The sequence below is a fragment of the Diabrotica virgifera genome, chromosome 4, assembly GCF_917563875.1.
Source record: "Diabrotica virgifera virgifera chromosome 4, PGI_DIABVI_V3a".
NCBI lineage: Eukaryota > Metazoa > Arthropoda > Insecta > Coleoptera > Chrysomelidae > Diabrotica > Diabrotica virgifera.
Genome location: NC_065446.1, coordinates 46343414 through 46358077, shown reverse-complemented (window position 1 = coordinate 46358077; position 14664 = coordinate 46343414). Strand labels below are relative to the sequence as shown.

Sequence of the window (14664 nt, the reverse complement as noted above, 5' to 3'; positions counted from 1 at the left end):
AACGCGGAAAAGCTGCACAGATGTTGTGTTAAACCAGGTTCTGAGGTTCTTTAACCAGGATGTTCTTCTTCTTTCTGGGCCTCGCTTTCCAAATATTTTTCCTTGCAGGATGGCTTGTAGGAGGGCATATCTGGATTCATTTCGCATAATGTGTCCAAAGTATTCCAACTTTCGAGATTTGATGGTGGTTAGTACTTCTCGGATCTTCCCCATTCTTCTAAGAACCTCCTCATTTGTGACCCGATCAGTCCATGGGATTTTAAGAATTCTCCGATATAGCCACAGCTCAAATGCTTCCAATTTTCGGCACATATCCTCGTTCAAGGTCCATGATTCAACACCATAAAAAAGGACAGAGAAGACGTAACATCTCAGCATTCTTACTTTTATACCAAGAGAAAGGTTGTGGCTCTTGAAAAACGCCCCCATACGGTTGAAGATTAATCTAGCTTTTCCGATGCGCGCTCTTATTTCTTGGTTATTGGTCCATTCTTCATTTATTATGGTGCCGAGGTAGTTGTAGTGCCTCACTCTTTCTACAGGGGTTCAGTTGATATAGAGTTGACCGTCTGTTATCTCTTTCTTGCTGACGATCATAAGCTTTGTTTTCTTTACGTTTATATTGAGTCCATATTGTTGACTGTAATAAGTGATTTTGTCCATGAGGACTTGTAGGTCTTCTAGGTTGTCCGCAAATACTATGGTGTCATCTGCATACCTGATATTATTTAGCCGGTACCCGTTTAGTAGAATACCTTTTTCAGTTTCGTGCAAAGCTTCGATAAATATTTTTTCAGAGTAAAGATGGAAAATTAGGGAGGACAAAATGCAGCCTTGCCTCACTCCACGTATGATTTTGACATATTCGGTGAGTTCACCGTCAAATTTGAGGTTTTCAGTCTAATTCCAGTAAAGGTTTCTAATTATTTTCAGATCTTGGTTGTTAATTCCTGCTTCTTTTAGTATTTGCATCATCTTGGCGTGTGTACTCGATCAAACGCCTTCTCGTAATCAACCAGACATGCGTATACGTCGCAATTTACGTCTCTGCATCTCTGGAATAAGACTTGTATTGAAAACAAAGCCTCTCTCGTACCAACAGCATTTATGAGCCCGAACAGGTTGGGCCAAATTTGACTTTCATATAGCTTGTAAATTCTCGTATGTATTAACTTTAGGAATAATTTTAGGTAGAAGATGAATCATCAGGCTTATCGTACGGCATTCTTCGCACTTTTTGGATCCTGTTTTTTTGGAAGTGCAATAAACTCAGACTTCAGCCATTCTGTTGGTATTTGTCCAGAGTTGTATATGTTGTTGAATATTATTGTGATTATTGCTATTGATTCGTTGTCCATCAGTTTGAGTAGTTCTGCTTGTATATTATCGGGACCTGCTGCTTTGCCATCATTTAGCTGTGTTATGGCAGAATAAATTTCCTGCTGTAATATTCTTGGTCCATCATTTACCTCTTCTTCTAGCTCAAAGGTGTTATCTCTTTGGTGTTCAAATAGTTTTTCTAGATATTCTTTCCACGTTCTAATTTTACTCTGTTTATCTAAGATGATGTCTCCGTCAGAATCAGTTATATTTCCTCTCTGTCTCCGTCTTAGTCCACCTGTAAGTTCTTTAACTTTCCTATGTACATTGTGACTATCGTACTTTGATTGTAGAATCTCAATTTCTTGGCATCTCTTCATTGCTTCTTTCTCTTTCGCTTCTCTAATTTTCCTTCTTATTGATATATTGATTGTTTTGTATGTGTCGGGGTCATATTTGGCATTTCTTCTTTCGTCCATTAGTTTCAGGATCTCATTTGTCATCCATGATTTCTTCTTGGTTAATTTATCTGCCTTTAAGTGTCTATCCTTTACATTTTGAACTATTTCGGTCATCTGTTTGATCATTTGTTCTTCGTTCGATGCGTCTCTAATTGCAGTCACTTGCTCGTTTACCGTGGCTTGGACCCTCATTTTCATGTCAGGGTCTTTTAGCATACGTAGGTCGTATGATTGTGATTTCTTTTTCTGCACTATTTTGAGTTTGACGCGAAATACTCCCACCAGTGGAGCTACATATATCTTGGAAATATGGTAAAAATTAGCAGAGACAATCAAACTGCTGAGCTGCTAAGAAGAATAACTCTGGAATGGGTAGCATATGGAAGACTGCGTAATATTTTTAAAGGTGATATACTTATCAGCTTAAAAAGAAGAGCCTTTAATCAATGTTTCCTGCCGGTTCTTACATATGGCGCAGAGATACTTACTCTAACAAGGACATCTGCACGAAAAACTACAAGTGACGTAACGTAGAATGGAAATATCATTGTTCGGCATAACGTTGAGAGATAGGGTAAGAAACGAAGAAATTCGTAGAATTGGTCTAAAAGACATTATAAAACACATAGCCAAAATTAAATGGAAGTGGGCAGGACACATCACTAGAATGAAAGATGATAGGTGGACCAAAAAATGTTGGAGTGGAGACCGAGAGTGGATATTCCGAGGTCCGAGGACCGAGACGAAATTCGGGAAGATCACCCACAAGATGGACTGACGACATAAAGAGTATTTGTACCAACTGGATTGCAGCAGCGAGCAGCGTAAGATACATAGATCTAAATGGAAGTTTTTCGAGGAGGCTTATGTTCAATAGTGGACGAATATGGGCTGATGATGATGATGATGATGATGAACTTACATTTACAAATGATCGGTTTTCCATCAGTGCAATTTTTCTCATCTGATCTATCTCCACAATCATGTTCACCATCGCATCGCCACGATGAATGTATACATCTTCCGTTTTCGCATTGAAATGATCCTTCAGGGCAGTTTGGAAGAGGGCAGTTACCTTCGTCGGACCCGTCAATGCAATCGAAGTCACCATCACATCTGCAAATGATAATTTATGTACTTATATAAAAGTACTAATAGTACTACTAAAAACAGTTATAGAATAGTAGGTAATAACATACTAATAATAAGAAATTTCTGACTATGAATCTGCAATCAATTAAAAATAGATCTGGCTAATTGGCTCTGCCAAAGCCATTTTTTGATAACGAGAGTCAAAACAAAACACATTCAGAAGGAAACATGAACAGACTGCTTTCGATATATATTTTATCAGAATCACCAACACCAGAAGTTACGACAAACGAAAAAATAAACATCGAGGAGGGAGAGGTAAAGGAAGCATTAAGAAAATTAAAAAAAAATAGAAAATCTCCAGGAGAGGACAGAATATCAAACGATCTCCTAAAGTATGGAGGACAAGATCTAACTAAACAACTATTAAAACTAATGCAAAAAATAATAGAACAAAACATGACACCATAAGAATAGAGATTATAATACCTCTTTTGGAACCACAAACGAAAAAGGGGAAGGCCACAGATGCGATGGTCAGATGACCTGAAGAAATACACTGGGTCAAAATGGATGCAATATACCCAAGATAGAGAGGCATGGAAGAAGGAAGAGGAGGCCTATATCCAAAGATGGATGTTTAGGGCCGATTAGAGATAGATAGAATACCCCTCTTCAAAAAAGGAGACAAATCGGACCCGGAGAATTACGGAGGAATTAACTTATTAAACACAACATTAAAATTAGCAACCAAAGCGATAACAAATAAACTGAATGAAATTATAACATTAGCAGAAGAACTACAAGGTTTTAGGTCGGGAAGATTATTCACCGACTCTATGTTATAATGAGTTAAGTTCAAGAGAAATCGTTAGAATACAACAAACCGGCATATTTATAGATGAAGTAGTTTTCAATCCTAATAGGAATATTCATAATATTTAAAAATATTAAAATATTACTAAAAGATTTTTAAATTGAAAACTTATTGGTCCATTTTCTTGGTAACACCTCCAAGGCTTCTAAAATTTGCAAGCCAGATGGATGCAGAAGCGAAGAAGACAAGAGGGAATTAAAAAAACTAACAATTCACCACCCCGTCTGTTCAGCTGGTAAATTCCAACAGAAAATGGACCTAGTTACTCAAAGAAGTAACGACCAATATAAAAATAAAATAAAAATTCCATTTTTATTCAGTTGCAATGCGAAGGCAAAACAATCTTATTTTTCGCTTAGAATACGGAGCGCAATCCAGCACTCTGAATCGACGATTTTCGACTCGTGTTAGAGTCTCATCAGAGAGAACGTAGGCCTGCTGCTCCATACTCTAAGTGACCAATACCGAGAGTTTATCCCCCACACGGCAACTGACGTGAATGGACTAGGTGACTAGCGTCATCTGGCAATTGAAAGATTAAGTAGTTTTCAATCCTAATAGCAATATTAATAATATTTAAAAATATTAAAATATTACTAAAAGATCTTTAAATTGAAAACTTATTGGTCCATTTTCTTGGTAACACCTCCAAGGCTTCTAAAATTTGCAAGCCAGATGGATGCTGAAGCGAAGAAGACGAGAGGGAATTCAAAAAACTTACAATTCACCCTCACTTACAATTCACTTACAATTTTTGAATTCCCTCTTGTCTTCTTCGCTTCAGCATCCATCTGGCTTGCAAATTTTAGAAGCCTTGGAGGTGTTACCAAGAAAATGGAACAATAAGTTTTCAATTTAAAAATATTTTAGTAATATTTTAATATTTTTAAATATTATTAATATTGCTATTAGGATTGAAAACTACCTCATCTTTCAATTGCCAGATGACGCTAGTCACCTAGTCCATTCACGTCAGTTGCGGTGTGGGGGATAAGCTCTCGGTGTTGGTCACTTAGAGTATGGAGCAGCAGGCCTACGTTCTCTCCGATGAGACTCCAACAAGAGCCGAAAATCGTCGATTCAGAGTGCTGGATTGCGCTCCGTATTCTAAGTGAAAAATTAGATTGTTTTGCCTTAGCATTGCAACTGAATAAAAATGGAACTTTTTTTTTTAATTTCGGCATATTTATGTTTCGTGGACCTTAAGAAATCATTTGGTAGGGTAAAATTATAGGACGTTATCTATTTGTTATACTCAACAGAGGTACCTCTAGGAATAATTAAAACATCTACCAGAACACAATAAAAGTAAATGTAGAAGATGAACTAACTGACCAATTGAAGTGGACAATGGGATAAGATAATAAGATTCCCTGAGTCCTTGTCAACCTTTCTTCAACCTGATCATGTATGAAATAATAAAAAAAAAAAAATAAGAACTACAAAAGGATACCAAATGGGAGAAAAACAATTTAAAATAAACTGCTCGTCAAAAGTTAGGGATAGAAAATTATGCTCAGTTTTATAGTTGATTTTTTCGTGAACAGATTAACGGATTTCGCTAATTTTTTTATATTAGATTTTTCTTTAGTATTTACACAGTTGTGCAAAGGTTTACTCAAACTTTTCTTTTGTACATATACCAGGTAGAAGAAAAGAAATGTTTTTATTATGTTAAGTTTGAGACACCCTGTAGGGAGGACGAGGTGCAAATCTGAGTATATATCGGAATTGTCTTGAAAAGAAAATAGGTGTTTTTACTCTTTAACATGATGCGCTTTAACTGAAATAAAACTAAATTAACAATAATAAATAATAATTAACAAAACTTTAAGAACAGAAAGGTACATAAAGTAAACAGTTCTTATCGACTCCTATAAGAGTTAGGTATTTGTCGACCAAGTAAGCGTTATTCACAGCGTAAGGGAGACAAAATTGTTTAATGGAGGCCCTGTGATGTTTTGAGGTGGAATTTCCTTGAGAATGGGTACGGATTTGGTGTCTACGTGGAGGCTTTTTAAATAGGGAGAGGTACAGTTACGGTCATTGAATAGTTTACAGTCTTACGTATCTAGGAGCCGTTTTTTTAATTATTACCTCGTTTAAACGCACATTTTACGTCAAAGTGACGTTACCAGTGGTGTACCTACAATATGTTATTTAAAATAAAAAAATTAAAATAATATAAATATATTTTACAAAGTTTAACGAAATGGAAAGTATAGAAAGAAGTTGTTTTGAATAGAATGGATTATGGTCTTAATAATGAAAACAAGGAAGTCTGGTTTAAAAATACCGATTTTATTTTATATCTATCCCAAATTATCCAATCTTTGTTAGTTTGATTTTCCATATGCACATACATATATGGCTCTCGTCCAAATCTGCAGCAACTTGTCTTAAAAACCCACCTTCTTCGAGTTTGGTAATTGCTCTTGCTTTTGCGCATCATTCAAATTTATTATTACATATAACCATTTTGGATATCGTTATTTTATTTTTCAACACTGGCGAAGTTTTTGACAAGCATTGACTTGTTGAAATAAATTTTTTGACTTTGACGTTTATCAAATCCGTACGACACTGCAATTTTACAGTATTACAATATAAAAATTAAGGTGTAAACTATTCAGTGATCGTAACTGTACATTACACAGATTTTTTTTTCTTTGGACACTGTGTTCCTTTCGCACTATATGTAGGAAATAATTTCATCTTAGTGGTATGATAAGACATGGTATCGCCTGTCGTCAGTTAAAACACATATTAAAGAGTAAAACCGTTAACCGTATAGTTTCTTTGTTATTAGAGACATTAGAGAAATTTCAAAATAAAATATTTGCAAAATATTAAACTACAACACAACATCGATGTATACCCAGCTTTGTGCCTTTTCCTCTCTACAATGTGTCTCAAACTTTTGTTTCGGTTAAAACACATGTTAAACTACAAAACCGTCAATTTTCTTTATTTCTAAATATACCAGGGACATTAAAAAAACACAATGTTTTACTCCTTTCTCTCTACAGGACGCCTCAAACTTAACATACGAAAAATATTTCTTCTCTTCCACCCGGTACAACTACAAAAAAAATTTAAGTAAAAATTAGCGGAATCCGTTAATCTGTTCACGAAAAAATCAAATATAAAAATGAGCATAATTTTCCATATCCATAACTTTCGACGAGCAGTTTAATCTACTATTTAGACTTTAGACGATACAATATTAATAATTAGTCCATGTGGTGAGACCGCTCCCGTCTGAAAAAATTTCTGATTCGATTTCGTTGTGGATTTTTATTCAAAAATATCTCCTTTAAACAAATCTGAAGGGTGCCGGGCGGAATTTTTGGGCAGAAATTGTTTAAACAATTTTTTTAAACAAATTCAAAAGATCACCTTTTTTGACTCAAAGAATATTTTTTTTTAGATTTTTTGGGTCATTCTAAATAAGAAAGGTATCTTGTGATTTTTCTCAGAAGTTGATAGTTTTCGAGTTATAGGCGATTTAAAATCTGAAAAATGCGAAAATACGCATTTTCAAGGCTTAAAAACTCATATTTAAATTAGCATTTTTGAGGTTTCCAAGTACTTGAATTGTAGTTTAAACATTCATTTTAAAGATTCTGCAGACTGATCGGGTCTAACATTAATTTACACCGTTGTTTTTTAATTATTAATTATGCGTGTCCATCCGATTTTTTTGGCGGTACGGCGCGCACTATTTCCAAAAATTTCTTATTTTCCTCCGAAACATATAGTTTTTTCGATTTTTTGGGACATTATAAATAAAATAGGGCTCTTGTCATTTTTCTAATAGTTTTAAAGTTATAAGCGATTTAAAGCGCATTTTCGGATTTTAAATCGCTTATAACTTTAATACTATTAACTTTTGAGAAAAATGACAAGAGCCCTATTTTATTTAAAATGTCCCGAAAAATCTAAAAAATAAATTTTTTGGAGGAAAATAGGAGATTTATGGAAAAAGTGCGCGCCGCACCGGCCAAAAAATTGGATGGACATGCATAATTAACAATTAAATAACAACGGTGTAAATTGAAGTTAGACCCGATCAGTCTGCAGAATCTTGAAAATGAATCTTTAAACTACAATTCAAGTAGGTACTTTTCAACCTCAAAAATACTAATTTAAATATCAGTTTTTAAGCTTGAAAATGCGTATTTTAGCATTTTTCAGATTTTAAATCACCTATAATTCGAAAACTATCAACTACTGAGAAAAATCACAAGATAGCTTTAATGTTTAAAATGAGCCAAAAAATAAAAAAAAAAATATTTTTCGGGTCAAAAAACGTGAACTTTTGTATTTGTTTAAAAATATTGTTTAAACAATTTCTGCCCAAAAATTCCGCCCGGCACCGTTCAGATTTGCTTAAAGGGGACATTTTTGAATAGGAATCCACAAAGAAACCGAATCAGAAATTTTTTCAGACGGGAGCGGTCTCACCACATGGACTAAATCTCTCAAAGTGAAGATGATTTACAACGTACCTATGCTGCTCCAATTTAATATAAATTTCAGAAAATTTAACATATTAATTTCCCCAAATAAGATAAAATGCATGGTTATAACAGCAAATCCAATAAGATCTAAATTGGAACTGGAGGGTCAGATAATAGAACAAGTAATGGACTTTAAATATCTAGGCATCACACTATCTAGCTGAAGCAAGCTCGAAAGAGAAGGGGAAGATCAATTGCATAGACCAAACACAGCCACAGGGTGCCTGAATGACAAAATATGGAGAAATAAAAATATCGGAATATAAATGAAAGGCGGAATTTATAAAACAGCCATCAGACCAATAATGACCTGAACATGAAACACGACCTGACACAGAGAGGACAAAAAGATTGCTCGAACCAGCGGAGATGAAAACCCCTCGAAAAATCGATTGTAAGACTCTATGGGACAGAGCTAGAAGTATAGATATACGACGGAGATGCAAGGTGGGCAACATTATAAACTAGATAAGAAACACAAGAGTAGAATGGAATGACCACATAGGCCGAATGACATCAAATAGCGTAGTAGGGGCAGCGAGAGACGGTTCCGCAATAGGCATCTCGTCCTAAGCAATACGCCCTCTGGAGGATATTGCAGTAACCGAGCTAAGGGGCCATTGTTTATTTTCTTTCACGTTGACGGTTGAAGGCATGGCATCCGGCATATTGTTTAGGTTGGGAGAATTTGTTTGTTTATGGTTTAATCACGTTTAATTGTTGCTGTATATTACTCGTTTGTTGTTATTTATTTTGTTTGTTGTTACGTTATTTGTTGTTTCGCGTTAAAGGTTAATTGTGTACAAAATATAATTAAATTTAAAAGAAAAACACAGATAAACGAACAAAACTAAAACACAAAACTAAACATACAACCAAATACAACATACAATATGTAAACAATGGGACGAGGCGCCGGTAGTTTCTCCACTGTGTACTGTCATCAATACGACTAACTTCACACTTCACAATGGCCCCTTAGCTCGGTTCAATTTGATACCACATTGGCGCTGCGATCTTAATCCGAATCGCCAATAGGAAGACGATCAGTGGAAAGACCACAAAAACGATGGAACGACAACTTACTAGAGTCACATTGAAAAAACAGACAGAGTCATGTCTGTACAAAAAAAAAAAGAAGAAGAAAACCATTTTTCAGAAAAAAAAAAGAAAACATATATTGGATGTGTTGAATAAGGTTTGGTGTATATTTTTAATATACCGATACTAACGAGAAACTCTCTTACCTAAAACCATTAGGCAAACATCTTCCATCTCCACACATAAATAATGAAGGCGCACAAGTTGGGGCAACGCTTGGGCAAGTAAAGTTGGCCAATGGTTCTAAATTTCCTGGACACACACATTTGCCGTTATTCATTGTTAATCCATCAGGACAAAGGCAAGCTGCTCGGTTCTTGGGTAATCCGACGCAAATATACGGACATGTTGTATTGGCACAGGCATTTGTGCCTATTTGAATTCCATGTTGAACTACCTTAAGGCCCATAAGACTTTTTCTCTCTTTTAATATTACTTGCGCGCCATTAAAATTCTCCTTATCTGAACTGAATATAGAGTGTAGCCTCCAGTCATCCCAGTACAAATTATCTTTAAAGACAGCTATGGCAAATGGATGGGAAACCACGTCGGTATTTGAAACCACTTTTACGAAACCATCACCGTGTAAATCTGAGCTACCTAAAAAATAATCATAAAAAATAAAATTTATCAATCACTTAAAAACTGTGATTCGGTTTCACCAACAACAAATAAATCAATGAATAGTTAGTTATTCGTCGAATAAAATTTATTAGACGTTTATATTTATATTTTGTTTCAATATAATTTTGATAATTTAAAGTTAAACTGGCAAATTTGATATACACATGATGAAATAAAAAAATATGAAAAAAAATTTTTAAGGAACGCTTTTCTTTAGTTACTAAAATGAATGAGTGACTAAAATTAAAAATATTATAAAAAATCAACTAAAAAGCAAAAAATAAAAAAAATTGAAAAAATCTAACACATCCGTCAAAAAAAAGCGTGGCACGTGTTCATCGAATAAACGGTTTTCGCCCCACGCTTTTCTTTAACGAATGTGATAGATTTTTTCAATTTTTTTTTTATTTTTTGCTTTTAAGTTGATTTTCTTATAATATTTTTAATTTTAGTCACTCATTAATTTTAGTAACTAAAGAAAAACGTTTCTTAAAAATTTTTTTTTCATATTTTTTTATTTTTTACTTTTTAGTCTTACACCTTTCCAACATTAAAATATATCGTCATGTTTATTAAAATATGTAAAAAACATATGATGTACTAGCATGAAAAGTAGTCGGAATCGGCAAAAAATTTGAAACTTTATTATTTATTATAATAATAATATCGTATGGCATTTTTGCCGGGGAGATCCTTTCGGATAGTTCCAGCGCCAATTACATCTTTAACCCTGTTTCAAGTAACTAGTGTCGATGTACACTAGTCCAGGGGGACCGACGGCTTAACGTACTCTCCGAGGCACGGTGAGACGGCTCGTGTCATTATTGGAAATGAAAATGGTTTGTCTTTGGCAGGGATCGAACCCACGTCTACTGGCGTATGAGGCCAGCGTTTATGCCGTTACCCACGGCCGCTCATTATTTATTAATGAAGCATAACGTAAACAATTAACATAAAAAGTGAAATTATGTATTGTTCATATCATTAGCTATACAATCCGTAAAAGTTTCAAGTTTTTACATTGTAAAAACGAGAGAATTTAAGCGTTTTCCATTAAAATCGTTTTTTTTTATTTAAACAATTAATAAACATGGAAAATTTTTTTTATTGATTATTCGTGTATTGTTCCCGCGAATGCATATGCCTGCAAATTTTCATTCATTTGCATTGAAGAAAAGGCCGTCAAATTAACGTCTAAAGATTTGACGCAAACTATTGAAGTAAATGTAAAAGCGTTTAAAAATAAAATAAGTCTTATTTGACGTTAGTAAAATGGAGAAATGTCAGTTTATTGGTCGAATAACTTTATTCATAGAATAAACTATTAGTGCAGTAACTGAAGGTTTTCACCTCCGATTTCGTTGAACCTTCATTGATTTTCATGAAAATTTGTGAGTAGTTAGAGGATATCTCAAGGAACAAAGGTGACATGATGCCAACTTGCGCTTTTACCCTGGGGGTGGATGCCACCCCTTCCCGGGGGTGAAAATTATTATATTAAAAATAATACCACTAGTCGAATTTTGACCGGTTTAGAATGGATATTTTTGAAAAAAGGTATAATTTGAAAATGGTTATTCATTTTTGTTATAACTTAAAAAAATCAGAATTTTTAAAATTATCGTAATTTTCATTTTCTTTTGATAATAACTCCAAAAAAACTCAATATACGTCAAAAATGGTAAAAAATAACGGTACGGTACGGTAATACAAAAAATGGTACGGTAAAAAATAACCGAGGTACAAACGTTTAAAGCTTAAATTTTGCTGTGAGAACCATGTAACCGAGGCCACTTAACCTTTTTTAAAAAAGTAAAGGTTTTTAAAGACTAGATTCTACGCGTTTTAATAGCCCTTGGAATTAACTTTCAAATGGTTTTCAGGTGAACCTGATATCATAAAAATTGAGTTATTTAAAAAAAAACACACAATAACGTTTTTTGAAAAAATTTTTAAAAGATAAATTTTGAAAAATTTTTGGAGCATAAATTTTAGTGCAATCAACTTGTTCGGGGGCTCAGTTGATAGATATTTCTAATATAAGTACTTTGACAAATGTTACATAAGTTTATGTTTATGAACACTAAAAGGTTTTTTATTAATGAGTTTATTTCATTTTTTATTAGCCTCAATTTTGGTAATAATAACTTTTTTGTTAAAACTTATAGTTTTTGAGTCATTTATCAAAAATCGATTAAAAACATGCATTTTTCTCACGAAAAATTAAAATCTTTGATCTTTAATAACTCAAAAAGTTTTGATTTATTTTAATAACTTTATATAACAAATTTTGCTTAGAATTTGTCCCTGTATCGAAGTATGGGGTTATTTTTAAGAAAATAATTTTCACCCCCGAGAAGGGGTGGCATCCACCCCCAGGATAAAAGCGCAAGTTGGCACCATGTCACCTTTGTTCCTTGAAACATCCTCTAACCACTCACCAATTTTCATGCAAATCGATGGAGGTTCAACGAAATTGGAGGTAATAGCTCATATCCACCTTCAGTGACTGCACTATATGGACTATTTGTCGTTAGTGAAACCGGCCATAGAGAAGAATTTATAGTTTTCATCAACGATATTTTTATAAAACCATAAAACCATATAAAACCATAAATTGTAAAAGTCGCAGATTAAGGATGTACCAGAAAAACAAGCAAGAAGCAAGAAGCAAGAATTCTACAATTTACAATTCACGTCCCATCTGCTCAGCGCGGTAAAGTTCCAACGAGAATGGTTCCCTACGTACTCTAATTAGAGTAAATGTAAATCAAAAATGAGTAACCATTTTTCAATTTCGTTGCAAAACGAAAATACAGCCGAACCATATCCCAGTCCAATCAGAGAGCGCAGCAAGCACCCCTATCGGTTTCGAAACTTATTAATCTCTCATCAGGAGGCACATACGCTGCTCTCTGTAAATGCGTGAATTGTAAATTGTAGAATTCCCTCATCTTCCTTAGTCTCAGCATCCGTATGGCTTGCAAATTGTAGAAGCCTCGGAGGTGTAACCAGAGAAGGTTCCCATTGTTTTCATTCTGGTGGGGTGTGGAATAGCATTATGTTGTTTTACATGCCATTAGAGTGAAAACTTAGTCTTTTTGCTAGCAGTTGCCGCTAGGGCATCTATGCCATTTCGTTCGTTGCAATCCGGGACTGCACGTTGGGGTTTGTTTTGGTTGGATCAGAGAGAGCAGCATATGTGCCTCCTGATGAGAGACTAATAAGTTTCGAAACCGGTAGGGGTGCTTGCTGCGCTCTCTGATTGGACTGGGATATGGTTCGGCTGTATTTTCGTTTTGCAACGAAATTGAAAATGGTTACTCATTTTTGAGAAAAGTTTGATATTTAAATAACTATTTACCCTTTTAATTTTTATTATAATGGTGAATTCTGCATCTGAGACTTTTCATTTTGTATATATATTATTACCTATGTAATCAAGTCCAGCATCTATCCAGTATAACCTATTGGCGAAATAATCGATTGCAATACCATTAGGCGTCTGAACTTTATCTCTTCCAAAAAGAGTCATATTGCTGCTTCCGTCCAAATTAGCTCGATTTACTGAAGGGGCGTGGGGGAACCAATCCGTCCAAAACATGTATCCTTGGCTGGGATGTACAACAATACCTCTCGGTTTAGTTAAAACCGTTGAATTCAAAATCGTTCTCCTCATTCTTCCGTTATGATTTGTGTTCGTTCTAATAAGTCCAATTTTGGCACGGACGCTATCAACGAAATACAAAGTTTTGGATATCCAGTCAAAGGCTATACCTTCGACTGATATTATATCGTCTGACACTAAAATTTCTGTAGCATTTCCGTTAACGAAACATCGTCGTCCAATATTTTTATCGGTTAAATCTGACCAGTAAACGCAATTGTCTGCTATGTCAAAATCTATTGCGACTGCATTCTTCAAATTTGGCACCGCTAACTGCTCTAAATTATTACGTATTAAGTTATACTTGAAAATGTTTTCCCTTTGAGCAAATAGAAGGAAATCATCCTCTTCGTGGAAAGGGCAGGGAACTATATCTGGAAGGTAGTGGGATTCAAAGCCGCCTACACAACTATCTGCGGCTATTTTACGGTAGCCTTTGGTACGGTTGTAAAAGTTGCCTGGTTTGCACGGAGCTGGAACTCTGTATACATCAAGTGACGAAGATTTGTCCCGAATACAGCGTGGTGGGGAACCAACTCTTGCAAATCCAGAATCACTAAAAAATTATATAAAATTAATGGTAGGGGAGCCCAAGCGGGGATTTTTGCAGTTACTAGTGCACGTCAGAAAATCACATTCGGAGAAACCTTGCACCCTGTAAATATACCATTACTATACAGGGTGTAACAAAAGTACAGGTCATAAATTTAATCACGTATTCTGGGACCAAAAATAGTTCGATTGAACCTAACTTACCTTAGTACAAATGTGCACATAAAAAAAGTTACAGCCCTTTGAAGTTACAAAATAAAAATCGATTTTTTCCAATATATCGAAAACTATTTGAGATATTTTATTGAAAATGGACATGTGGCATTCTTATTGCAGTAGTATCTTAAGAAAAAATTATAGTGAATTTTAGACACCCCACAAAAGTTTTATGGGGGTTTTGTTCCTTTAAACCCCCCAAACTTTTGTGTACGTTCCAATTTAATTATT

The 14664-nt window shown here is 34.6% G+C and overlaps 1 protein-coding gene across 12 annotated transcripts in view; it reads right to left on the bottom strand.

The window, feature by feature from the left end:
* The window catches only part of LOC126883019 (sortilin-related receptor-like), a 339261-nt gene that overhangs the window by 244677 nt on the left and 79920 nt on the right, over window positions 1–14664 (bottom strand). For 9 of the 12 annotated variants that reach the window (XM_050648189.1, XM_050648193.1, XM_050648192.1 and 6 more), the window contains exons 8-10: window positions 13431–14221; window positions 9521–9974; window positions 2704–2897 (exon numbers count right to left, since the gene is read on the bottom strand). The exons of 2 other annotated variants lie outside the window; for them this stretch is intronic. In XM_050648189.1, coding sequence (XP_050504146.1) covers window positions 2704–2897; window positions 9521–9974; window positions 13431–14221 — 1439 coding nt within the window. The remainder of the gene's footprint in view (window positions 1–2703; window positions 2898–9520; window positions 9975–13430; window positions 14222–14664) is intronic. One more of the 12 variants, XM_050648202.1, reaches the window with a different exon arrangement.